This window comes from Stylophora pistillata, chromosome 6, assembly GCF_964205215.1.
Source record: "Stylophora pistillata chromosome 6, jaStyPist1.2, whole genome shotgun sequence".
NCBI classification, from domain to species: domain Eukaryota; kingdom Metazoa; phylum Cnidaria; class Anthozoa; order Scleractinia; family Pocilloporidae; genus Stylophora; species Stylophora pistillata.
The window spans coordinates 4,373,451-4,400,426 of NC_142524.1; the positions used below are offsets into that span (position 1 = coordinate 4,373,451).

At 39.3% G+C, this 26,976-nt stretch overlaps 2 protein-coding genes and 1 pseudogene across 2 annotated transcripts; 2 read left to right on the plus strand and 1 right to left on the minus strand.

The window, feature by feature from the left end:
* Positions 1 to 735: 735 nt before the first annotated feature.
* Positions 736 to 10,027, minus strand: LOC148727833 (uncharacterized; annotated as a pseudogene).
* Positions 10,028 to 14,106: 4,079 nt separating this feature from the next.
* Positions 14,107 to 19,684, plus strand: LOC148727834 (uncharacterized; the record flags this gene model as incomplete). The annotated part of the gene is made up of 5 exons (XM_088724876.1): positions 14,107 to 14,211; positions 15,216 to 15,267; positions 16,237 to 16,327; positions 16,853 to 17,012; positions 19,558 to 19,684. Coding segments are annotated over 4 exons (396 nt in total), but the record flags the coding sequence as incomplete, so codon positions are not given.
* On the plus strand, positions 19,518 to 25,324 carry LOC148727835 (E3 ubiquitin-protein ligase pellino homolog 1-like; the record flags this gene model as incomplete). The annotated part of the gene is made up of 8 exons (XM_088724877.1): positions 19,518 to 19,733; positions 20,315 to 20,515; positions 20,782 to 20,964; positions 21,758 to 21,856; positions 22,522 to 22,620; positions 22,911 to 23,039; positions 23,814 to 23,929; positions 24,909 to 25,324. Coding segments are annotated over 8 exons (1,167 nt in total), but the record flags the coding sequence as incomplete, so codon positions are not given.
* Positions 25,325 to 26,976: the final 1,652 nt, after the last annotated feature.

Here is a 26,976-nt window from a genome sequence, read left to right on the forward strand (position 1 = left end):
TAGCCGGTCGAATTGTGCACCAAATCCAGCGCGAAAAACGGACAACAATATCAATTGAAACGTATGATGGACGATCCTCGCAGTAGATAGCGCTATTTGAGCAATAGCGAAATTCAGACCTGAAAAAAATCAGGCCTGTACGGGACTCGAACCACTGACCTCTGCGATACTAGTGCAGCGCTCTAACCAATTGAGCTAACAAGCCAACTGAGAGCAGGCCGTTAAGTTGATATAAATATCAATTGAAGCGAATCGTGATGGCGCTGATGCCGAGTCTCCTTTTCCGTTGTTTTTCTCCTTTCCTGCCTCATTTAAGAACTCTAGCCCAAGGGAAAAGGTCGAAAAATTGTCTTCGTTTTGGGACTAGTAGGCCGAGTCTCTGTTTGTATCCATTATTGTCGCGAAATATATTATTTTTCCCCACCCTAACAATGGCCACTTGCATGAAAAAAAAAATTTCCGGCGAAGCGGTTTGCTCACGCTATCAGCGTGCACTATCAGAATTTTGAGCACGCTTACGTTTACTGAACTTGATTGCGCGGCTCTGCTAGCTATGTTCTAAAAGGAATTTATTCTGCAAACTTTAAATGGTAACCAAGAGATTAAATACATTATCTACAGAAAGAATTTTTGTAGGTAATGTAATTTTCTTTGCTGAGTTGAGAGGGAAGAAAATTTGTCAACATACACTTTGTATTGGCCAGGGTTTTTTTTTTTTTTGACTCATTCCCTGTATCCACAATCTTTACTTTATTAAAATCTTGGTATTCATAACAAAAACTTTATAAGAAAAGATGTGAGCTAAGGTCTTTTAACTCCCAAGATCGCACAAGCAATTCTGCTTACTGTCTGCCATACAATTCTTATGATGTTAGTTTGGAGAATTTGATATTCGATCAACTAATAACCCCTATATTGTGAGGATCAAATCTATCTTCTACACTCATGAGAGTTACAAGGTTCCTAAAAGAGTATTTAAAAATTCAGTTTTCTGTTTATCAAATAATGTGAACTTCTTATTGATATGCTTGACCAGGCCTTTTCCATTGCTGAACTGCAATCCACAATATTTAGTTCACATTATCATAACCCACAGACTCACCATATTTGGGGTGTTACACAGATATAGACATAGAGGAAGATATTTGTAACATACTTGTATAACCAGCTTGGTGAGCTCTAAGCTTCCCGGACTCTGTTTGTGATTTCAATAAGTTACAATTTTACAACAACTCTACCATTTGCAGGCCATTATACTATAATATTATTGTTTTCAAATTTTCAGATAGTCAACTTGAAATCATTTTGATAAGTACAATTTAACAATACCCCCAAATGTTTTTTTTTTTTCCGGTGTGATTTGTTTTCCACTGATTCACCCCAGTACTCATGTTATTGATAAAAAAAAATTAATGTTTTTCTGTTCTGTTACTTCAGTGTACATAGAATGTCACAACATAACAGATCTGGAATCATAGTGTGCAGTCTACCCTATGGTATCTTGATAGCTACATACTCATTTCCTTGCACAAGTGTGAAGGCGATAGAAATAGTGCTTACTCATCTATGTGAGTTAAAGCTGTTCCAGATTCTTAAACAGCATCTGCCCTCAGTCCATACTACGCTGACGATACACAGTTGTATTTGTCATTTAAGCCCCCTGACTCTTCCAGTGAAGTCAGTGCTGTATCAGCCATGCAAAAGTGCATCTGCGATGTCCGAGCATGGATGAGGGAGGATCAGCTGATGCTCAGTGGTGACAAGACTGAGTTCCTGATTATAGGTACACGTCAGCAGCTCTCAAAAGTTTCAATCCAAAGCACCAAGATTGGGCAGACTGAAGTCTCTCCTGTAGCCTCTGCGTGCATGCGCAATCTAGGCACATGGTTCGATACGCATCTGGATATGGGAGCTCACATTACAAAGACTTGTAGCAGTGCTTTCTATTATTTATACAATATATGTCATATTAGGAAATCTTTATCCAGGAAATCTACTGAGAAATTAGTTCATGCTTCCATTAGTAGTAGACTGGATTATTGTAATAACCTTTTGTACGGAATCCCAGAATATCAAATTATGAAATTGCAACGTGTTATGAATACAAGTGTGAGACTTATATATCGTGCGCATAAGTTCTGTCATATTACACCTCTACTCGCTGAACTACATTGGTTACCAGTGCGCTTCAGGATACATTATAATATACTCTTGATAACTTTTAAAATTCTGCATGACCTATCACCTAAGTACCTTTCAGATTTAATTAGTATTCAACGGCCTTCGTCCTACCCTTTGAGGCGCAACCATAATGGTCATTTGCCGGAAGGACCAAGTGTGAAAACTAAGAAAACATTGGGTGACGGAGCTTTCCTGCTAGCTGCTCCTTTCCTATGGAATAAGCTGCCAAGGTCCGCGCGCGAAGCAACGAACGTACTGTGTTAATCCGAGTGATTGGTAACTCCTGGCTGTGTCTGCGTGTTCCTTTCCAAACAGTTTAATACGGATGTCGAGTGCATGCTGTTTGGACTGAAGCGCTGACGCAAAGTCGGCTAGGTCGTGCTGTGTTTTTCCGAGTGAGTCAAATCCAGGCTGTGTCTGCGTGTTCTTCTCCAAACAGTTTAATACGGATGTCGAGTGCATGCTGTTTGGACTGAAGCGCTGAAGCAAATTCGCCTAGGTCGTGCTGTGTTACTCTGAGTGAGTCATAACTCTTGGCTGTGTCTGCGTGTTCTTCTCCAAACAGTTTAATACGGATGTCGAGTGCATGCTGTTTGGACTGAAGCGCTGAGGCAAAGTCGCCCTGGTGGTGCTGTGTTACGCCGAGTGACTCGTAACTCCTGGCTGTGTCTGCGTGTTCTTCTCCAAACAGTTTAATACGGATGTTGAGTGCATGCTGTTTGGACTGAAGCGCTGAAGCAAAGTCGCCTAGGTCGTGCTGTGTTTTTCCGAGTGAGTCATAACTCCTGGCTGTGTCTGCGTGTTCTTCTCCAAACAGTTTACGACGAACGTCGAGTGCGTGTTCTTCAGAATGAAGCGCTGAAGCAAAGTCGCGAAGGTTGTACTGTGTTAATCCGAGTGATTGGTAACTCCTGGCTGTATCTGCGTGTTCCTTTCCAAACAGTTTAATACGGATGTCGAGTGCATGCTGTTTGGACTGAAGCGCTGAGGCAAAGTCGCCCTGGTGGTGCTGTGTTACGCCGAGTGACTCGTAACTCCTGGCTGTGTCTGCGTGTTCTTCTCCAAACAGTTTAATATGGATGTCGAGTGCATGCTGTGTGGACTGAAGCGCTGAAGCAAAGTCGCCTACTTTGTGCTGTGTTACTCCGAGTGACTCGTAACTGCTGGCTGTGTCTGCGTGTTCTTCTCCAAACAGTTTAATACGGATGTCGAGTGCATGCTGTTTGGACTGAAGCGCTGAAGCAAAGTCGCCTACTTTGTGCTGTGTTACTCCGAGTGACTCGTAACTGCTGGCTGTGTCTGCGTGTTCTTCTCCAAACAGTTTAATACGGATGTCGAGTGCATGCTGTTTGGACTGAAGCGCTGAAGCAAAGTCGCCTACTTTGTGCTGTGTTACTCCGAGTGACTTGTAACTGCTGGCTGTGTCTGCGTGTTCTTCTCCAAACAGTTTAATACGGATGTCGAGTGCATGCTGTTTGGACTGAAGCGCTGAAGCAAAGTCGCCTACTTTGTGCTGTGTTACTCCGAGTGACTCGTAACTGCTGGCTGTCTCTGCGTGTTCTTCTCCAAACAGTTTAATATGGATGTCGAGTGCATGCTGTTTGGACTGAAGCGCTGAAGCAAAGTCGCCTACTTTGTGCTGTGTTACTCCGAGTGACTTGTAACTGCTGGCTGTGTCTGCGTGTTCTTCTCCAAACAGTTTAATACGGATGTCGAGTGCATGCTGTTTGGACTGAAGCGCTGAAGCAAAGTCGCCTACTTTGTGCTGTGTTACTCCGAGTGACTCGTAACTGCTGGCTGTCTCTGCGTGTTCTTCTCCAAACAGTTTAATATGGATGTCGAGTGCATGCTGTGTGGACTGAAGCGCTGAAGCAAAGTCGCCTACTTTGTGCTGTGTTACTCCGAGTGACTCGTAACTGCTGGCTGTGTCTGCGTGTTCTTCTCCAAACAGTTTAATACGGATGTCGAGTGCATGCTGTTTGGACTGAAGCGCTGAAGCAAAGTCGCCTAGGTCGTGCTGTGTTACTCCGAGTGACTCGTAACTGCTGGCTGTGTCTGCGTGTTCTTCTCCAAACAGTTTAATACGTATGTCGAGTGCATGCTGTTTGGATTGAAGCGCTGAAGCAAAGTCGCCCAGATCGTGCTGTGTTGCTCCGAGTGATTCATAACTCCTTGCTGTGTCTGGGTGTTCTTTTCCAAACAGTTCAACTCTGATACTAAGAGCATGCTGTTTCGACTGAAGTGCTGAAGCTAGGTCGCCCAAATTGTGTTGTGTTGATCCGAGGGATTCGTAACTCTGAGCTGTGTTTGCGTGTGCTTTCCCAAATGATGTAAGACAGAGCGGCTTGTGTATTTCTTCTGCCATTTGAATAACAGCATTCCTCATTAATCGCTTGGTACAGTCATCGAATAAATGCATAGTTGCTTCGCTGATAACACAGATAATTTCTAGTCTGAGTGGTTGAGTAATAAGACTATCTGGCTTTCGTTCTTGAATTTCTCCATCGACAAAGTTCAATTCTTTTTTTTCCATTGGTGGAATGATAAGAAGACTTGTGTCTCCCACTGCTCTACATTCTTGCAACGCCTTGTTATAAAACTCTGAAGCAACTGAAAATTGGTTTTTAAAGCGGTGATAAATCGTAAGAACTTGTATTGCCGTTACTCTGAGAATTCTCTGGTCAGCGTTGCTAGACATCAACAAAAGAGCATTTTCTAAGTTTCGAGCTCCATCCTCTGTTTTCCCAGAAGCCACTTGACAGATTCCTCTATAACACAAGAGTTTTCCTCTATGTCCTACTGAAAAGGATGAACATGACATTTGCTCCTCCTCGGCGTCGGAAAGCAGCTTCATCGTTCTTCCTTTTGTACCCCAACACACCTCACCAAACGCCAGGGAAACCAGAAGCTGGTTGTGAAAAACGCTTTTTCTAAGCTTTTTTGCTTGATTGATTGCTGATTCATAAAGCTCGTTGAAGACGTTTCCCTCGCACCAGAACAGGGAATCTAGAAATATCTCTGCTTCTATTAAAACACCAAAAACAGCGTCACATGTCTTAGGATCCGAACAACTTTCGGTTAGACTCTGAATAATATTTTGCTTATTTTCGTAGAATTCAACAAATGCTGACTTTGAATGTCCTGTCAAAAATTGTGCGTTCAACTTCTCAAAAAGAGAAACGTAAAATGCAGAAAAGCGCACTTTTGAACTCAGCACTGTTTCTTTCATTTCGTCTTCTCCTCTTTCTCTAACAAAGGACTGAAGCAGTTTATGCATCGAAAATGAATCAGGTTTGGAACCAGAGTCAAGAAGTGATTTTCTTTGAAGCCTTTGTAAGATTTTCTTTGCCTCGAGCTTTGTTTTAACTCCCATAACGGCTGCGGCAACCGAGATGTTAAAATCTTCAGATAGAATGCTCAAAGAAACCACAGCCTCTCTGTCTTGTACTGAAAGTCTTAGAAAGGATGATTCAAATAGAAATTTTAATCTCAGATTACCAGGATAGTCTGGATTGTCTAACAGATCGACAATGTTTCTTTCTACAGATTCCTTCCACTCCTCAAGAAAGTGACTTGCTTGAGTGCTATCTTCAGAAATGGTGGAGCACAACAGCTTAATGGCCAGAGGCACATGCTCGCAGATTTTCGCAATTTTTCCACAATCACATGCGGAAATAGCATTTGGAAGTAACTCAGTCACCAATGCTTGAGAGAAGGACTCATCTAATGGCCCTATTCTCACTGCTTGGTGGTCTTTAAAGTGCACATTCATAAATTCAAGCGACTCCCTTGTGGTAATAACAAAAGTTGCCTTCTTGGATCGACTGAGAATGTCTCTAAGAAACTGTATGAAATCTTCTTTCACGTTTGGCGCTCCGCTTTCGAGTAATTCATCAGCATTGTCAAGAATCACCACAAACTTGTCTGGAATCTTGGCCAGAACTTGAAAAAGCTCTTCGTCCATTGGTAGCCGCTGGGGTATTTCATCTTCTGCAGAAGCTCTCCTGAAAAAGTTAAACAGCTTTGATATCAAATCAGATGTTGAGTTTAGCCCTCGTAAGGAGAAGAAGTAGACGGACAATTCTTTATCCTGGAGTTTATGTCCCATAGCAGTTGCCACAGAAGTTTTTCCGAAACCAGGCGAGCCCCATATCGACACGATTCGGGTGGATGTGGAAGCCACGTGACCGACGATGTCTTCACATTCTCTTTGGCGGCCAGTGAAGTGTGGAACCATCGGAGGAAGACATGATGGCGGAAGCAATGCCTTTAAATCTTTCAAATGGCAAAGAACAGTGACAATCATGGTAAGTAATCTGTTATGATATTAAAAAAGTTTAAATCAAATGATAATGCCGGGAAAACGCAATTAAACCTTAAATTGTCAACATGATTCATCAAATGTCGTGGGGCTTTTTGAAAGTTGCTCAGGAACTGAGCCGTATGCCTCTGACTCAACAAAGTGAGCCTCGCATACCATTTTTTATCTCTCAGCAATCTGTTTCAAACAATTAAAATGTATGCAATACTCTCGGGTCAACAAAAGGTAGGTTTCCGCAACTTTCAGGCGCGAAAGGATAATTCTTTTACTTCATGTAATTTCCTTCATTTTAGATAAAAATCGTAGACATATCTTTGATCTTCAAAATTCTGTGTACTAATTTAGAAGTTAGCATGCACTTTTAAAACTCAGTAAAGTGAATTTCACGAAGCCTAGTGGGTCAATTTTGGTCCATTCTTCTCTAATTTAGGGCCCTTCAAAGCGAGGTCGCGTTAAAATTTTCTGCTTTATTAGTTATGAATAATAAATGATGACTACGCATTCTGCCCTATTTTAGCTGTGAAGATAGAAATCAAGTCGATTCTTCAACAAACCCTTTAAAAAATGTAACGTAGCTACAGAAGTGTATTAAGATTTTACCTTTCTGGGTTGTATTATTTTGTTCTTTCAATTCATCCATCTTCTTCTCCAATAAAGCAAGGTCTTCCTTACTTACTCCACCTTCAACTTTTTCCTTTATTACATTTGTCAACGCCTTTAATTCATCAATACTTGAACCCTCGCCTTCGAGAAATTTGATTCGCTCTCGAAGCTCTCGATTGATACCGTGCTCCAGATTGCGAACTGCTGTTGTGGGAAAGTCGGACTCTGTCAAACTACCGATGACATCAATTGGGTCAGTTTTGATACCAAGAGCTTTGAATGCTTCTTTAGCCAGCTGCATGTATCGGTCAAATGTTGGTTTATCAATCTCCGACTTTTGTGAGTGACAAAGTGCATTTCTTAACAGTCGAAGCTGATCAAGCGCGAGTGTAAACGTCTCGGCTTGGTTTCCACTTGGACTCACCACAGATACATGAAACTTTCCATGAGGTATTTTAAGGTGCCTCAAGTACAACTCACCAAGGGTCCTCTTATGGCCTGTGCTGTCCAGCATAGCGAAGGACTTCGCATATATGGTGGTCTGAAAAAGGGCTGTACAGTCCCATTCTTCATAGGAGAGGTGTGTAGGAACTTTGGACTTGCCACCCTCTTCGGCGAGAAACAAGTTCCTTACTGCTGTGGAGTCATCCCACAATTGATATCCGGGCCGATGCCCAAAAGTGTTGTCCCACATGGACTTGAACGTTTGACGCAAAGCGTTCGCGAACTCATTCAACACGATGGAGGCAAACTTGAAATAATTCAGCTGCTTGTCACTAAAGGGCTGCAGTGACATGTTTGGCTCTGACTTTTGAGATCGCAGCAGTTGGATACAATTTCTTTAACAACCTGAACAGAGATATTTTGAACATGTCAAATACACTTAACACACCTCATTACAAAAACGCTAACAACTGAAAAGCACGAACCATGAGCGATCAAACTAAACGGAAGTTGCGTGACATGACACTTACTCATTCGCACTTATTAAAAATTGAGAGAGGGTAGGAAGTTGCGACATGAAAACGATAAAAACTAGGATTTGACGTTTGAGAGTAGAGTGTACCCCACAAGTTCGGTACAGAACCTAGCAGACTCATGAATATGCAAGTACATGCTGATACCCACAAATAAGTGTCGATCAATTGGAAGTTTGAACATCCCCCTCCCATCAGGAAACCTCCTGACATTTGAACTTTTAAGAGTTGGTTCGTTCAAATTCCAGCCCCCCCTGGGCCAAAACTGTGTTTAAATGCCGGAGCGGATCCAGGATTTAGTCAAGGGGGGTTCGGAGGGGGGTTCGGAGAATTGTCCCCCTCCTGAGGGGTCTGAGATTTTCAAAATTAGGTCTTTGGAAACATGATTTCCAGCTTTCTGAGGGAAAATTAGGGGGTTCGACAGAACCACCCAAACCACCCCTGGATCCCCCCCAGAAATGCCTCACTCAAGTGCTGGTTCTGATGGTCACACTTTTTGTAAAAGTCAGATCAGTAACCACGACTTACTACTCATTGACCACCATTTACAAAAAAAGAAAAAACAAAAGAAAAGAAAAAAAAAAGAAGAAAAAATTGACACTACCGATTCATAGTCTCCATCCATGGAAGCTTCGAATTTTCCTCCCCCGGGCACAGACGGATGGGTATTATTGAAGCTTCTAATTGATTGATGTAATAGTTGGTGAATATAAAAACGTTGGGTTCATCCTTTCAAAATTTACTTTATGGGTGTCACTTTAATATCAAGAGAGTGATGTATCGTACTTATGACACAGTAACCCAGCTACAACAGGAGAAGGTCATCATTCAATTTTGGTGCGGATGAGGTGGTGCACGAGCGGAGCGTGATGAAGCGCGACTTTTCACTAAGCCTTTTTAAACAAAGTCACGATCGTTGACCAGTGACCCAAGACGAAAATCGAACTGCTTTCTATTTGACTGTTTTAAATTGCTTTGTGTGCGGTGACAGTGAAAAAAAGGACAAAAAAAGTAAAAATAGATAAAAGAAACGACAGAAGTAAAGTTTCCTACAAAATCATAGAGTTTTTAAACGATGATCTCCTTGTTCACGCTTAATGATTCAATTGCACATTAATGAAAATAAAAAAACTCCTCGCAACACGCAAATTTACATAAATTAACTTTAAACCCCCAACATTCAGAAATGAAAGTCGTCTGAGTTGACATCAGATTGAAGACATACACCTTACACTTTCTTCTCTTAGCTTATAACCCTGTATTCTCCCTCATCCTCTTTTTAGATGTATTCGAGGCTATTATCAAAACTCTCGTGTTGCACCCTACGTCGACCGGAATTCAAGAAATCGAAAGTGATGACGCAGTAACAAACACAACAAATTATTGGAAGCTGAAGACTTTGGAAAAATCCCGTAATGTGCATTTCGCAGTCTCAGGGTCTGAGTCAGTCTCACCCATTCTTGGGACCCCTTAACTCGAGTTTAACTTAGACTTCGATAGATATTTCGATAACTACGCGAAAAGCTTCCGCAATGATTGAAGATTTTAATTTATCACAGACCTCCATCGATATGGTGTTCTCATTTCTGTTGTGACTGTTTTTAAAAGCACGTAACATATCTCAGGTCGTAGCGACTAACAAAGGCTGTCAGAAAACGACAAGATGTAGCGATATTTCTCTTCATGTCATGAAAGATGCCGTTTGTACAGCAAACCTCTATCATCGATGTGGTAGTTAGTCTTGCTGGGTAAGTGTATTGCAAAAATGTTATCAACCTACCTTGAAATTCAAGTTCAGTAACTTGTCAAAAGTCTTGACAGCGCATGATGAGGCTGATTACCGTTATGAATCATGCACAAATCGAATAATTAGAACTGGAAATTAATTCTTAAACGGCCATCAGTGTTAGAAACGCAACTCAAATTAACTTATGCATTGAAGCAGTCAAACTATATTTTTTGGAAACAAATATGACGTGATGGTCATAGGTCAGCGGATGCGCTCGAGCTTGCAGTCCAAGGGAAATTTCCCTTCGTTTCTAAACTACGTTTAGAACTAAACTGCGTTTACGTTTATACGATGGCCCAGAAGGGTCACAGTCCAGTTTTAATTTTTGACAGTCCAGTTTTAATTTTTGACAGTCCAGTTTTATTTTTTGACAGTCCAGTTTTATTTTTTTTGACAGTCCAGTTTTATTTTTTTTGACAGTCCAGTTTTATTTTTGGACAGTCCAGTTTTATTTTTTTTGACAGTCCAGTTTAATTTTTTTTGACAGTCCAGTTTTATTTTTTGGATCACAGTCCAGTTTTATTTTTTGGGTACCCAAAAAAAATAAAACTGGACTGTCAAAAAAAATAAAACTGGACTGTCAAAAAATAAAACTGGACTGTCAAAAAATAAAACTGGACTGCCAAAAAATAAAACTGGACCGTCAAAAAAAATAAAACTGGACTGTCAAAAAATAAAACTGGACTGTCAAAAAAAATAAAACTGGACTGTCAAAAAAAATAAAACTGGAAAAAATAAAACTGTCAAAAATTAAAACTGGACTGTGACCCTTCTGGGCCATCGTACGTTTACGTTTCTAAACTTCTAAACTAAAAAATTACGTCTTATTACACAATTCCTGATCCCATGTGAAACTCTCGTGTTGCACAGTACGTCGTAATCCAAGAAATTGGAAGCGATGACGCAGAACAAATACAACAAATTCTTTGGAGTTAGACTTTGGGAAAATCTCGTAATGTGCTTTTCTTAGTTTTACCCATTCTTTCTGAAAGTTTGAAAGATATCTCAGCAACCACGCGAAAAGTTTAAAAAATTTATTGTTTCCGTAACGAGTGATTGTCATGATATTTTTACAAAATATTTCTTCTCCCTTTTTCAGTTGTGACTTTGGATTCGTACACAAAATTTATCTCACACCATAGGAACATCGATCAGAAAACATCAAGATGTAGCGTTCATGTTTCTTTTTATGTTACGAAAGATGCTGTTTGCGTAAGAAACATTTATCGCAGACCTTCATCAATATGGTAGTTAGTCTTCAGTTAAGTAGACGGAGAACTGCCATTTACCTATCTTGAAACTCAATTTAAAATGTCTGAAGTCTTGCCGGTGCTCAAAGAGGCTGACTACCATGAATTAAATATATATGCACGAAATCCGCGATTACTGCTCATTTTCACTTTAAAACTTGTTCCCAGTGTTAGGAAAGCGACGCAAGTTACGCACCGACCAAAGAAACATCTACAATCTATTGTTCTTGTGGTGTGATGGTCATTGATCAGATGCCCTAGTGAAAGGAAAATTCCACCTAGGAATTCCCCTGATAAGTTTCCGACGCAACAGCAGGTACGTGATGTGATACTTTGAAATATGACTTTGATAATAAAACAAACAAAAATTCTCTTTAAAGCCTTTTAAATGATGCACAATTATGATCATAAATCTTCAAATAGCACTTTATTTTTTCGACCTGCTTTCGGCTGCTTTCGGCTGCTTTCGGCTCCTTTTCGGCTACGAGAAGCTGCGAACCAATAAAATTCTGAAAGAGACTGGTAACTAATGTGATAGGAATGCCTGTCGATAACAACATAACCTTGAGTTTTCCTCTTCTAGCCGACTGATATTTGTTCTGCTAACAAAAATATTAACATAGATTAAGCGTTAAGTGCTTCAGATGAACTAAGGGAAGGGTACGTAAGGCCAAGAAAGAAGAGGTTAACAGATGCAATCAGGGGAGGCCTGGAGTGAGTTCGTCTCAGGTATTTGTTTCATATTGTTTTGTGAAGTTCGCTGTTTACAATATTTGGCAAGAGTACCATATAACCCCATACATTAATTATGCATTCAGTCTTTGTTCAATTAAAACAATAGCGATAACAATAGAACTCCGCAGAGACTAGTAGTCTTTGTTTTGAAAATTTGGATTTTTTTTCTAAGTCTTTCTTGAAACAGGGTAAATTTGGCGCGTTTTGGCTTTGCAAAACAGAAAACTCAAGTAATTTTCCAGAGGTTTTTAATTTTGAAATATAAATGAATGTTCAGTTTCGCTTTAAAAGCGTATAATTGGCCGGAAAATAACGTTAAGTCTACGGTCAGACTTTGAAGTTTGTCAATGCAAAGTTTAAATAAATGTTGTGTCTTACCTGTTCTTGTGATTTTGGTTGATTCTTTCATTATCCTTTCGTGTCCTAGTGATGAAAATTGTTCGTGAAGGCCGGTGCATACAGCGATGCAAAGAAACCTTTGTATCTAGTCTTTCTGGACTTCACAAAGTTGGGCGATACGTTCGATAATGTTTCCAAAGGGATCATTTCCGTAGTGCTGACGCCACATATATTCTTGTAGGTAGCCATCGAAAAGTCCTTTGGATGTTCCTGTTTGGGGCAAACCTCGCTTGATTCCCCACCATGTATTTTCGATACCCTGTGTGTGCGCACCGGTGAATTCCGGCGCATTGAAGCCATTCCATCGCAACCCTTTTTTGAACATCGCCACTCGTACCCGTCTCGCGATGAAGCACGTCGCGTCCAGCTAAGTTCAATGCTGCGCCCCGCTCGAGGACATTTTACCGACATCACAAGCAGGTTGTGATCCTTACACCACTGTATGCACCGGTCGTGATCTGATAATATTCGAGAAAGTCGAATAAAATTCAGTCTCCCCATCTCCGAGTTGTTGTTGTTCTTCTTCCTTCTATCTTCTTCTTTCGTTGATGTTGTTAGAAAGAGGTATGAATAAATTTTGTTTTCTATGTGGTATTTGGCCAATCGTAGAGAAGAAGAAATGCATTCTTTAGTGCAAAGGGGACCTTTGGTGCATTATATCAATGCACATATTGTTATGAAAATTTTTTTACTGAAAGGTAAAAGAAAATGTAGCTTTTGGAGAGGAACTCCTAACTGGTTTGCGTGGCATAGTGGTAAGGCTATGGTTTGATAATTGTCTCATAATAAGGCGTTGTCTGAGGAGCGATGGTTCAAGGCACAGCAGAACTGCCAAGAAGGTAAAAAGGAAAAAAAAAAAAAAACTGAGGAGAAGTTAGGAACGAAGGGGAGAAGGGAGAAGAACGTAATAAAGGAATGGAGACGAAAAAGCCGCTTTCAATCAATTTCTCTTTTATTGAAGTAGCAAGTACTTATTAGTAATGTATATATGCTAAACCCATGGGAATAAGCCATTGTCTTAAAAACAATGAGGTGCATACATAATTAATGAAATTGAATGCATAATTAATGTATGGGGTTATATGGTACTCTTTCCCAATATTTTTCTAACGATACACAGTTCTGGCAACGCGAATGAAACAACTTTCAAGACCTCGATTCAGAGCTAAATCACCTTTCCTGCTTTGAACCCCCAACAACTTTGTTTTAGACGCTACAAAACAGAGTATTAATTGGTAATTTGATAATATTAACCAGGTTGATAATGTTAAGTATTAATTGGTAATTTGGTTTTATTAACTAAGTTGATAATGTAAAGTGGCCACCGTAAAGATTTTAAAAGGTGACGTTACGTGTGTTAACCCTTCGTCAGAGCGAAGAGTATTAATAGGCACCATGGCCAAACCGTTTTGTGTCAGCAGTGCTCTAGCTATTTCTGATTTTCAGCTAAGGAACTGCATGTTTTGCAATCAGACCCTGGCATTAAATAGCTTCATCATATATGACAAACATCCTGCTTACTGCTAGGACCAGCAATCCAGACAAGACACTATACGAGGGAGGCAAGAGGGTTTGTACTTGCTGCGCGATAAAGCCCAAAATTAATATGTAACGCATATTGAACTTTTCCCTTTTAAAATCTTAATGCATGAAATACTGTTTTTAGTACAAGTTAATGGTATCTAGACAGGATTGGTGTTGAAAAATGCTCCTGAACATAGTTTAACTCCAAGTCCTGGCCACACAATTGTGTTGATCGATAGAAGTCCCTCTCTAAGGATCAGATTTAAACCAGAGCACCATATGTGGATACTGAACTTTGTCTCATTTCTCATTTAAACATAACATACATCCACAGAACATCTGTTTGTTGGCACTGTTCTTGATGGTGTGGTTGTCCTGGCCAAACAGGGTGATTCAATCTACTCATATGGGAACCTCAAAGACCTAAATCAGGTAAAAATTGCTATATTTGGCCTGTATTTTTAAAATGCTTTATTCTTATATTACTATGGAGCTAATTCTCCTAATTGATGACAATTTGTTTCTTTATAAGTCAATCCTGAGGATTTGGTATTGCATCAAAGCAGTATCCCCTACAAATTAGGTATTTTTCTTAGTTCTCACTGCTTCTCTGTACAAGTCCTTAACCCTTTGACTTCTAAGAGAAACTAGCATTGAATTTCTCCTTACAATATCAGCCCTGAATCAAACAATAAGGTCATGAGAATAAAGGAAATGATTACTAATCAAGGAGCTCTTGATTGGTAAACAAATTCTCCTTGTCAGCAGATTAGAAAATATAAAGAGAACAGTGGGGAGAATTTGCATACTGGTATCAAGGTGTAAAGTGTTATTGCAATAGGATTTTAATTCTGATTATCTTTGGTAGTGAAAGGTTTGTGGATGTCTGCTGGCCAGTTAGCCCAATGGATAGTGCGCTGGACTGTTGTGCAGGAGGTCGAGGGTTTGAGCCCCAGCCAGACCAACACTCAAGGTCTTAAAATAATTGAGAAGCATTTGCTACCTTTCTATAACATCAAGAAATGGTTAGATATTCTAGTCGTCTTGGATAGGGATGAATAAATGGAGGTCCTGTCTCCTACAGGGCTAGGGGTGGGAGACATTAATTTCCCACACACAAGATTACTGTGTGATGCAGGTCCACATCAGCAAATAGCTGCCATAATTCAACCTGCTCAAACAGATAAAGGAGATAGAGATAGAAGTTTCCTCTTGATAATAAACATCAATATCTGATGGTGAACCTAACCCTTTTAATTCCAAGATCTTTGAGGAATTCTCCTTGCTGTCTTTCAAACAATTCTTATGATCTTAGCCTATGAGAATTTGGTATTGGATTAACTAATAATTCCCTTAATTAAGTAATATTTTTCTTTTTTTCTGATCACTTGTCAGCTTGATATTGTTTTGATGTGAGATTTTTGTGATTTTTGCAGAAATACTATACCCAGTTTCTTGTTATCTTTACCACAACATCTGAAGAACAAGGTATGTTCTGTTTTTCTAATTTGAAGAAAATAAAGGCTACCTACAGGATGTTTCCCTGATTCAGCTTAGGAGATTTAGTAGAATAGTGAAATGGGACCCCAAGGAAATAGGGAGCTGAAAGGGTTGGGAGAGAAATGGAAGTGGAGTGGGAGGGGTGTGGGAGGGGCATGGGAGGGGTGTGGGAAAGGTATAACACAACTATAAGGTGAGATATAGCAGGGCAGGAAGTTGGAGAAACACTTCGTTTATCATAATCTGCAAAGTTTCTTGCTTAGCATTGGGGATGGCATGAAACTTCAACATGTTTATCCCATAAATTCTTTAATTTTCAACTATTGCAATCAATAGTACAAACATGTCATGAAAACAGTTACAAAACGGTGAAAACTGAGAAAGAAAACAAACAAGAACAACAAATAAACATAATCAAAATCGAAATTTTGCATTTTGTGTCAACCAAAGTGACGAAAAGAAGAGTTTACAGTCCACAAGGGCTCATCGATAAAAACACGTGTGAGGAAGCTACAGCCGAAAAACATGTGACCAAACTCCAACTTATGTATGTCACGAAACTTAACGCAAACAAAAAAGGAAAAAACAAAGGAAAAAACATCACCGTCTAAATTTAACTGAACACTTGGAGGCCAGAGAGAAGTGAGAGATTCACAGTGAACCAAGTTATATCCAGGTGGCCCACTTTCACAGGGAATGTTTTGTAAATAGTTTTAATCAGCCAAACTAGAATTTGAAATCACAGTTCTGAAGGTATGATGGAAGTCATAAACACCTGCAGGGAGGGGTATTTATATTTTCACAGAATCATCAAAACATAACTGCAATCAACTGCCTCGCAATGTTGTGGAGTGCGGTTTTAACCTGCCTTTGAGGTTTCAGGTTGTTTTTGGTAACTTAGCTCCCCTCTTTAAACAGAAATAAATCGTGCTTGATCCTTCTTTCATTTTCCTACAGACTCTGCTGCTTGCCAAAAGGGATTTATTCTGCAAACTGCAAATGGTGATCCAGAGATTAAATACATTATCTACAGAAAGAATTTTTGCAGGTAATGTGAATTATCCTTGCTGAGTTGAGAAGAAGGAATATCTGTGAAATGCTTTGTATTTGTTCCTTTTTTTTTGGACCCATTCCCTGTGTCCGCGATATGTACTTTATATTTGGGGTGTTACTCAGGTGTATCTAGACATAGAGGAAGATATTTGTAATATACTTTTATTACCAGCTTGGTGAGCTCTAAGCTTCCCAGACTGCGTGATTTCATTGAGTTACAATTTTACACCAACTCTACCATTTGTAGGCCATAATACCATGTGAAGGTCACAGGTTTCTCAGTCTAAGACTGTAAAGTGCTTCCATTGTTAAATAAAGTTATTTATTTTATTTATTTATGTATTTACCATTATAATGATTACAGACTGCAAATTTTCAGATAGCCAACTTGAAGTCATGTTCATAGATAAAATTTAACAATACCCCCAAATGTTTTTTTTTTTTTGGTGTGATTTGTTTTCCACTGATTCATCCCATTACTTGTGTTATTGATATATGTTTTTCTGTTCTGTTACTTCAGTGTATATGCAACGTCACACTATAACAGATCTGGAATCATAGTGTGCAGTCTACCCTATGGTATCTTGATAGCTACATACTCATTTCTGTGCACAAGTGTGAAGGTGATAGAAATAGTGGAGAACACTTGTAAACAGCTGAGAAGGTGACACAAGAACTGGGTAATATTATGTCACTTTCACCATTTAATGTTATAATGTGCATTAGGTCTTCAGAGTGAACAAGCAAGAAATATTTGGCAGAACCGAAATCTTAAAAGCAGGGGTTTCATTAAGGGCTGGGCACCAGCCAAATTGACAGGTTGTAAGGATGGTTTTGCCCACCTGGTTTAACAATCTGGGGGAAGGTTTATCTTTGTTATAAAGAAGTTTAGTTCAAAAAGTTTTGCCCACCTGTGAAAACCAGTGGCCCTCCTCCTGAAAACATTAATAAAACCCCTGTAAAAGATGAAGCAAACCTTTCCTAGGATCAATTTTACAAGTTTCATGGTCATCAGTATTGTCATTGTCGTCAATGCCATCTTCATCATTCTCATTGTCATCATCATCATCATTATCAGACTGTGTGTTTAGAAGTCAATATTTAACTGTTTATTTCTTCAAGGTATCAACCTAACAGATGTTTTTCAGTCAATCCTGTCTTTTGCAGTCGCGTATTATTGTTGCAAGACATCAGCTACATTCTGTAAAAGGAAAATGAAAAATTCCTATCAGAAGCCTTTGAAAATAATTTTTCAAGGTATCAGTAGAAAGCATAATCCCAATTCAAAGGTGACTTAAGTATTTCAAAAAAACCATTTGGTGGTTGAAAGCTCTCACTGTTAAAAAAAAAAAAAAAATAGTAAATCAACAATACCGGTAATTTGGAATACAAAATAGACACTTTCCACCAACCTGAGATATCAAATCAGTAAAATTCTAAAAAGTTGAAGAGGCCTCAAATAATTCATGTTGAGCTCTGAACTGTGATGGTCAAAAGAAATACAAAAACACAAATGACTGTCTGAGTAATTAAATTTCTCTTAATGGATCTCATTAATAGTGAACTGGACCATGTCATTCAGATTCTTTTAATCATCATGATGATAATTTTCTAATAATTCAGCTTTCCTTGTTGGCTGGCAAGATGTCTTTGTAAAGCTCACACCTATAGTTTTTTTTTTATTTTCCTTTTGTCAGTACTCTGGCTAACACAATTTTGTAGTAAAATAAAATCAAGCAAACACTCTCTGGCTGATAAGTTAAAATGTCTACCCTCATGATGTGCTTCTTGGATAGTGTACTGATCTGCAAGGTTCTAAGTACGGAGACTGGGTCACCAAAGAAGAAGCATGATTTAGCACCTGACCACACATGACCTGTGTGACTCATTTAGTGAAAACCTGTAGATTTTCTTGAAATGTAGTACACACAAAGGCAGATTTGAAGTTGTCCCTTTTGAATGTGACACGTGAATTTTTCAAAAATTGATGTGTGAAAAGGAATCTGGTTCCCCCCTTGGCTACCCTAGTAAAGATGGAAATATGAATCAAACACACCTGTACCTTCAGCTTTATAGCCTCATTTTCAGCTACTTCAAAATCAGGTGGTCCCAGCTCTTTTGAAAAATAAAATATGAAAAAAAATATAATTTCAGAAACAAAAAGTTATTAGAGAGCTGTATGTAAATCTGTGTGGAGAAGGGGTAAAAGATGCTCCCTAATTTAGGCTGTGGGTATGTGCCTTCCTGCCAAGTACAATTTTAAAATTTTCCCAATAAATTAGCCAGAAAATATTTTCACAAAATATTGTGTGAAAAAATCCTTGCATACCCGCACTCCCCATTCCATAGGTCATGTTGACTTGTTCAAATATCTTCTCTCCTGCAAACATATTGCAACTGAGTGACTAACACAGTGCAAAGACTAAAATGTTTTATGCATGTAAATCTGAGGCACAGCTTTCTACAAAATGCATTCAGAGATCCTTATTATCCCATAAATCCATTTGCATTTAATGCAGTCTGACTGATTCCTTGGCAATAGCATGGGGAGGAGTGAGTGGGGGATTGAGGTTGGCAGAGTGGGAGGTTATGGTTCTTAACTAACATCAGAGAATATCTCTACCAACCGAGAGGCCCTATCTCCTCTGTTGTAATGGCCAGGTGGAAAATAGGCTCCCTGAAAAATGAAAAACTATTGAAAACCCACCATATTCTTTGCAAATTAGGATTATTGTTTATCTTTAACCAGGCAGAAGTAAATTTTGTCACATGATGGTACATACTTGCAGAAGAAACTTAAAATTTAGTTACAACCTTTGGACCATTTCCTTTAAGACCTAGTCAGGTTTTTTAACAAAGATTTCCAAGGAGGATTCTACTCCTCCCACCAACTGTGCTCTTGTCTTCCACCTCTGATGGCATAACAGAGCAGATCATTATTCAACAAATCATCATCAATCCTTATCATGTCTCGTGGCACATAGGGCCTTCACAGAGCTTTTCCACTCCTCTCAATTGGTTGCTGTGGTCCGTTCCTCCTCCCACGACCTCCAACCTGCCTCTTGCCTTTCTTTAACAGTGGCTTCATCAGCCTGGAGGCGTCCTGCTGGCTTTGGCTCCCGTGCTTCATTAATTCTCTCTTATGAGGTACTGCCACAGTTCCCCTTTTAAAATAGTGAATTCGCTCTGCTTCTGGTTTCTGTAATAATTCTTTTTTTTTTACAGGAGAGGGTTATCACCCCTCTGCTCAACTCCCAACCTGGAGGGCCAGTGGGATCACTCTTTGTCTGGCCCCTACCCTTCGACCTGTTTGGCATGGGTGTCCCTGGCAGGAGTGCAAGACTCCAGCCAACATAGCTCTAGGGGTCACTGGGGAAAGCAAGCCACCCCACCTCGACAAGGTGGAGATCCCAATCTAGGCAGATTATTCAACAAATGTTTAACAATTATTGGACGAGGTTGAGCAAAATATTGTGATTTGTCCATGGCGAGTAGATGAATTATTTGCTGAAGCCGAAGGCCAAGGCAAATGATTGACATGTGAGTGTAATTTTGCATTGGCACTATGTAGAAATTCAAGAAAGTATGAAAGTTAAACTTACCAGTAACTACAAAGCAAAGTGACGTGTATGTGTATTTTGCATTGGCACTATGTATAAATTCAAGAAAGTATGAAAGTTAAACTTACCAGTAACTACAAAGGAAAGTGACTTGTAAGTGTATTTTGCATTGGCACTATGTATAAATTCAAGAAAGTATGAAAGTTAAACTTACCAGTAACTACAAAGCAAAGTGACGTGTACGTAGATGTCTACATAGTGTATTTTGCATTGACACTATCTGAGTTACTGTGAGAGATACCTGTTACCATTTGGAGACTTTTTGTGTCATATTAAGTTTTAGGTTTACAATGAGGATTATCATAGCTAGATGAACAGTATAGAATTCAGTTTTTACTGGACTTTTTTTTCTTTTTTTGCAGATTGGCCATTCTGCTGATTCTAAAATAGACTTTGTGGTGACTGACACAGCTCCTGGAAATAAGCTTTCAGATTTGATCCCAGACACACACAAGAGCACTATCTCCAGATATGCTTGTCGCATTGTCGTCGATAGAGAACCACCTTATACCGCCAGGGTGTTTGCAGCTGGTTTTGATAAATCTAGTAATATATTTTTAGGAGTAAGTTCAAAACTTTACTTTTTCAAAATAAAAATATACATCTCAATAAATTTTTTAAAAAAAATACTTGATTCTTGTTATACTCATTTTTATTAAAGCAGAAATTGGCATTTTTTAAATTTTACTCTATTTTGCAATGCTTTAGTCCTACAAGTTCAAGTCATTTTTATTCTGCTGGAGTTTGAATGCAGTGTTTGTAAGGCATTAATGCAGAAGAACATCTTTTTTTTTTGTCAAAGTAGTTACATCGTGATTTTGCTCAACAGGAAAAAGCCCCCAAGTGGCAAAATGACGAGAATTTGATGGATGGTCTGACCACCAATGGCATTCTTCTAATGAATCCCAAGGGTGGTCCTTCTTGTCAGCCCACAATATGGCGTGAAATATCAGTATGTGGGAATGTATATGGACTTCGTAGAACACGGTCGACCACTGAGAAAGGGAAGACTGTAAGTTCCAGTAGTTTACAGTACTAAATGATAGATAGACCTCTGTTTATTGTTATGTTGCCATCAGTTTCAACCAGTCACTGCCAAAAGGTTAAAGGACTGAGTAATGATGCTACCTTAGTAGGTTATATAGCACCTGGCAGGAAATCATTGCAGGGATGGCACAGTGGTGAGAGCACTCGCCTCCCACCGCTGTGGCTCGGGTTCGATTCCTGAACCCGGTGTCACATGTCGGTTGAGTTTGTCGTTGGTTCTCGTCCTTGCTCGGAGGGTTTTTCTCCGGGTCCTCCCGTTTTCCTCTCTCTGCAAAACCAACATTCCAAATTCCAATTCGATCTGGAAACAGTGGACAAGAAGAGCCACCCAGTGGATGTCCATTGCTAAATTACTTATTATTATTATTTATTATTTATTATTGCTATGATCACAATGTGTCAATAATATCAATAGCACCAATAACCCTTTTCACCCTTCAAACATGTAAATGGCCATCTGACCTCTAAGAGTAAATAACCTCTAATATCTCCCCTGAATCATGAGAAAATAAAAGAAATGATTACCAACTAAAGAAGCTCTTGATTGTTAAACAAATTTTCCTGATTAGCACTTTCAGAAATGAGTGGAGAACAGTATGGAGAATATGCATACTGATGTTAGGGTGTAAAGGACGAAGGTTTTGATTGTTAAACAAATTCTCCTTGTCAGCACCCTAGGAAATGTATAGAGAACAGTATGGAGAATATGCATACTGATGTTAGGGTGTAGAGGGTTAATAACACTTATTCTTGTTTAGGTTGAAGATGAGTCCAATGATTTACTTGATGGGTCATTGATTGATCTCTGTGGAGCTGTGTTACTATGGAGATCAGCTGAAGCTATGAAGGAAATGCCTGTATGTTTCTCTGTCTTTTGCTTCACAAAATTATTCTTCACCATCAACCTTTAATTCAATTTTTCCATTATGACTTCATTTAGGGAACACTTTCTAAACTGGAAAAAAAAGTTGTCTTAATAGAACATAGACACCCTTTAATCAAGATAATAAATAATTTGTTTCTAGGAGCTGACCAAATTTTCTGTCTCCTGGAGGTGTTCCCTTAATGGGGTTGTTCCATCACTTTGGTATCACAGTGATTGTATAATTTGCCTTTTGACATTTTTAACCCTTCATAATTTAATTAATTGAGAGCCTTCAATAAATGCAAGTTTAACTTTATTTAGTGATGAATTAAGGACATGATGATTACTTCCATGTATTTCACATCAGAAAAGTTTTTTGATAAAGATATCTGTAATGCCACAAAGGGTGCAAGATAAATCCATCGCATTTAAATTTTAAATTTATATACAAAAATAGATTTCTTCTAATTTATAATTATTGTAGGACCATTGTATTTTAGAGCAGATTTTCAGAATGGTTTCCACTCAATAGATGTAATTATTATTGGTATAATATTTATTTTGGAAGGAAGTGACATGATTTAATAAACTGGAATTTAGATATGGCAAAACTAAACAACTGAGACTTAACTGTAATTTTGCCATTCAAACCTGTAGACCTTGGAAACAATTGACAAAATGAGGGAGTGCCTAAATGCTTCTCGCCCTCAGTGTCCTGTGGGTCTCACAACGTTAAGATTTCCAAGTCAATCAGAGGTAAGACTGAGGTTGTTCCTTTGCTGTTTTTTATTGAATCTTTGTTGCAGCAGTATTATTTATTTTTAGTGATGCATGTTTATTTGGGGAGGGAGGGAGGGAAGTGATATGCAAAACTCACCCCAATCCTTAGGGGAAGTACCTGTCATGTCAGTACCAAAGAGAATGTATGGAGAACAGAGTGGAAAACATCCATACTGATGTACATTTGTATGGATAGGAAGGATTAATGTAATATCATTGATACCCTTCTCCCTTTTAATTTTCCTGTAATATTTCTTTGTTTTCAGCCCTCTAGCAGTGTGACCAATGCACAGCCATACGTTTACCTCAAGTGTGGTCATGTACATGGTCTTCATTCATGGAATTCACCCGAGAGAAATCTTGCAGACAAAAGAACTTGTCCAGTTTGTTTACAGGTAATAAAACCTGGCATAAGAAACATTTTGACAACAAGAGGAGATTAAGAAAAAAACTTTTCCTACAATCTCAAATGAATTTTATATTTTATAGAATTATGAGAAAATTTTCTACAAGGATTCTTAAGGAAAAATTTAGACAGTTTAATGCAGTTTAATCCTTTACTCTCTTGAGTGACCAAGAGAGAATTTCTCATTACGGTGTCAAAGCATTATCAAGCAGACATGTGGTGAGAATAAAGAAAAAATATCAGTTCAAAGGAGGTTATTAATTGATCCAAAACCAATTTCTTCAAACTAATATTATAAGAATTTATATGGCAGATGGTAAGGAGAACTGATTAGGAAATCTTGGGAATCAAAGGGTTTATTGCCAGAAACATAGTGGGCTCTTCAATTTGGTCAGGGCAAGCTCCTGTGGAACATCACAGCTATTTTGCAGTGGATCTCAGGGTTTAAGGGTAGTTTAGTGACAGTCATTTCACTCTTGAGTACTTAGTAGTGGGTGTTACAAGGATTCCCCTACCCCACCCACAGGCTCACTATTCCCATCCACTGATTTAGTCATTGTCAAAGGGTGCCTGGAAATTACTGCCTCTTGGGTGGGTGGAAGGGTTATGACAACCTGGAGTGGGGAGAGGAGGGGGTGGGTAGAAAATATTCCATCAGCATGCTGGCTGGCCACTGTGGAAAATATTTGACACCAAAGGCGTCCATCTTACTTTTAAGCTAGCTAGTGTCAAGCAACATCCACAATTTCCATTGCTTCACCAGGTCAGCAGGTATGTGCCACTGACTCTTGGAAAAGAACCCGCATTCTATCAGGGAGAGCCTGCTGCTACACATGCTTTTGTACCTTGTGGACATGTTTGCTCAGAGGAAACAGTAAGGTAAGGTTCCCTGCTGCTCCAGAATGAGATACCCTAGCAACTGAAGAACAGTTGCATCTGAATGAGTTCAATTTGTCTTTCTCTCGTTAGAGTTCCTCCCTAAGACCTTTTGTAAGCTATTTGAACCAAAAAAATGGTTTATAATATGTAAAGTAACCTGTAACCTGTAAAGTCACACTATGTAACAGTAAAACTTTACCAATATTTTATCAGTTTGATAGTGAAGTTTAACAGAGTTCCAATCCTATACGAGACACTTTGTCAGCCAAAATACTAACTTAACCCTTGTATTCCACCGAGTGAACAAAGGAATTTCCCCTAACAATAACAGTACATTCTAAAGCAGAGAAGAGCTAGGTGAGAGGAAAGAAAAATATTGATAAGGGGAATTTTGTTTGATTGAATACCAAATTCTCAGAGCTGAAATTGTGAGAAATTTAGAACAGACAGTTTAGAGAATTGATATTTTGATCTTGGAGTACGTAAAAAGGTCAACAGATGCTTATGAAGAATAGAATAGATAGAATAGATAATAATCTTTAGACAGGGGCGTTCTCACAGAAGTGGTTTTCAGAACGGCCATGTAACTACCCACCCAACCCACCCCTGGGAGGACATCCATCACACAGTAATCTCGTGCGTGGGAAATTAACGTCTCCTACCCCAACCCTGCAGGAGACGGGACCTCCATTTATTCGTCCCTATCCGAGAAGACTAGAATATCTAACCATTTCTTGATGTTAAAGAAAGGAAGCATATTCTTCTCAGTTAATTTTAAGACCCTGAGTGTTGGTCCGGCCGGTATTGAACTCTCGACCTCCCGCACAGCAGTCCGGCGCTCTCCCAATTGAGCTAACCAGGCGGCGGAATGAACTGTTAATGAACTGTTAACTTCTCACAGATAACATCAACGTGTCTCGTTCATGAGGGAGAATCGATAATAAAGTGGTGTTTTTTTTTTTTTATCCTTTTGATGCAGGTTTTGGCAACAACTTCCCATTCCTCATGGCTGTGATGCTTTTCAGGCCATATGCCCATTCTGTGCTCAGCCGCTGGAAAGTGAAGACGGCTTTGTCAAGTTGATCTTCTCGACCGACGAATAACATTGTAAATAAAAGATCTATAAAAAAGTATAACAATAAATGGTGTACAGCCTCACTGCAGCAATTGGCTTTTAATGACAGTAGCTGGCCTGAGTTGATAACTGATTAACTTATTTATAAAAAAAGCTGAACGTGTATTATTGTAATTGTTATTATTATTGAAACTTGTTAGATGTCTCTTTTCTGTTTACACTCTGCTAATATTTTCGAAGAAGTCGTATTTTAAAGCCACTAATTAGATGTGTAATTAAGGTCGTATACCTCTTTGCAATAAAATGTGGTCTGAGGTGAAGATAGTTCATGTTGATTTTCTTCTCAGCCAGTGCCTGTGAAATCTTTCATTGCTCTAACAGCTACTAAGACAGAAGTTAAACGTCTGATAATGTAAGAAGGTTGAAAACGAGTCAGAGGTGGCCTGCAGGCTGTTAGAATCAAGTTGTCAATCAATTACAAAAGCTTGTAATTCACGGTGTATAGAGAAAGTGAAAAGCCTAACTTCCTTGCAATTAACTTAACTTTGAGGTAAAAAGGTCTTAAATTTTTCCTTTTCGAACGTTCACATTTTTGTTTTCAATCTTTTCGTTTGTGTGAATTTTGTGCGAGTAACGAGCCAACTGACTGAGCGACGGACTGACTGACTGACCGAACGACTCTGACTGACTGAGCGACATTTGCTCCGGCTAACGCTCCAAACGTCACCTCTGAAACTCCTTGTGGTGGCCAATTTACATTATCAACTCAGTTGATAAAACCAAAACTACCTTGAATGACCGACTGACTGACCGGTTTGTAGCACATGTAGTCAACTCCAGGAAATTGAGCGACTATCTTCGCTGAAGAAGAAGATCGTTCCGCAAGACAAGATCAGTGTAAATGGAAAAACCTGATTGGATCCACTAACTTAATCACTTGTCGTGACAAATGTGCAAAGGATGTCTTCTAGACCATTCGATTAATTTTGTACTTCTCTGGCACATTTTGAAAACATTTTAACTTAAAGCTTTAGCAATAATCGCAAAGTAATTTCAAGTTATCAAGTGTAACTAAATGTTAAAATTTTGATTTGGGATTATCTCTCATTCCCCCCCATGAGGCCAAGCTAAAAATATTCTTTAATTTTTTCCATTCAGAATGGGGCAGCAAAACTTCACAAAGCATGATAGGCGATTCAACTTCTCAAACATGTTCCTGGGCTGCAGAATCGAACAAGTTTTCGTCACTTTCTAAAACGATCAACCACAGTGACGTATTTGAAAAAAAGACGAAAAAAGGGTGTTTACAAAATGTCATGTGAGAGAAGGGATCGCATAATAGCGGCAGAGGTCGGGGATAGCGATTTAAATGTGCTCTGAATTTTTGAGTGTTTTTCAATGTAATGATCTATGGGCAGTTGACGCGCTTTAGAAGTAACGAGTTGCAATTGTGCGAGGTCGTGTTGTGCGCTGAAGCAAAGACGTCAAAATCGTGCTTTGTTACTCTGAGTGATTCGTACTCGAACTCTGGGCAGTGTCTGGGTGTTCTTCTCCAGACAGTGTAGTTTGGATGGCAAATGCACACTGTATTGACTGAAACGCTGAAGCAAAGTCGCCCAAGAAAGTGTGTGTTAAACCAAGTGATTCGTAACTCCTCGCTGTGTCTAGGTGTTCTTCTCCAAACAGTTTCACTCGGATGTCAAGTCCACGCTGTTTGGACTGAAGCGCTGAAGCAAAGTCGCCCAACTCGTGCTGTGTTACTCCGAGTGATTGGTAACTCCTCGATATGTCTGGATGTTCTTCTCCAAACAATTTAACTTGGATGTCAAGTCCGCGCTGTGTTGACTGAAGCGCTGACGCAAAGTCGCCAAGCTTGTACTGTGTTATTCCTAGTGAATGATAACTCCTCGCTGTGTCTGGGTGTTCTACTCCAAACAGCTTAACTTGGATGTCGAGTCCGCGTTGTTTCGAG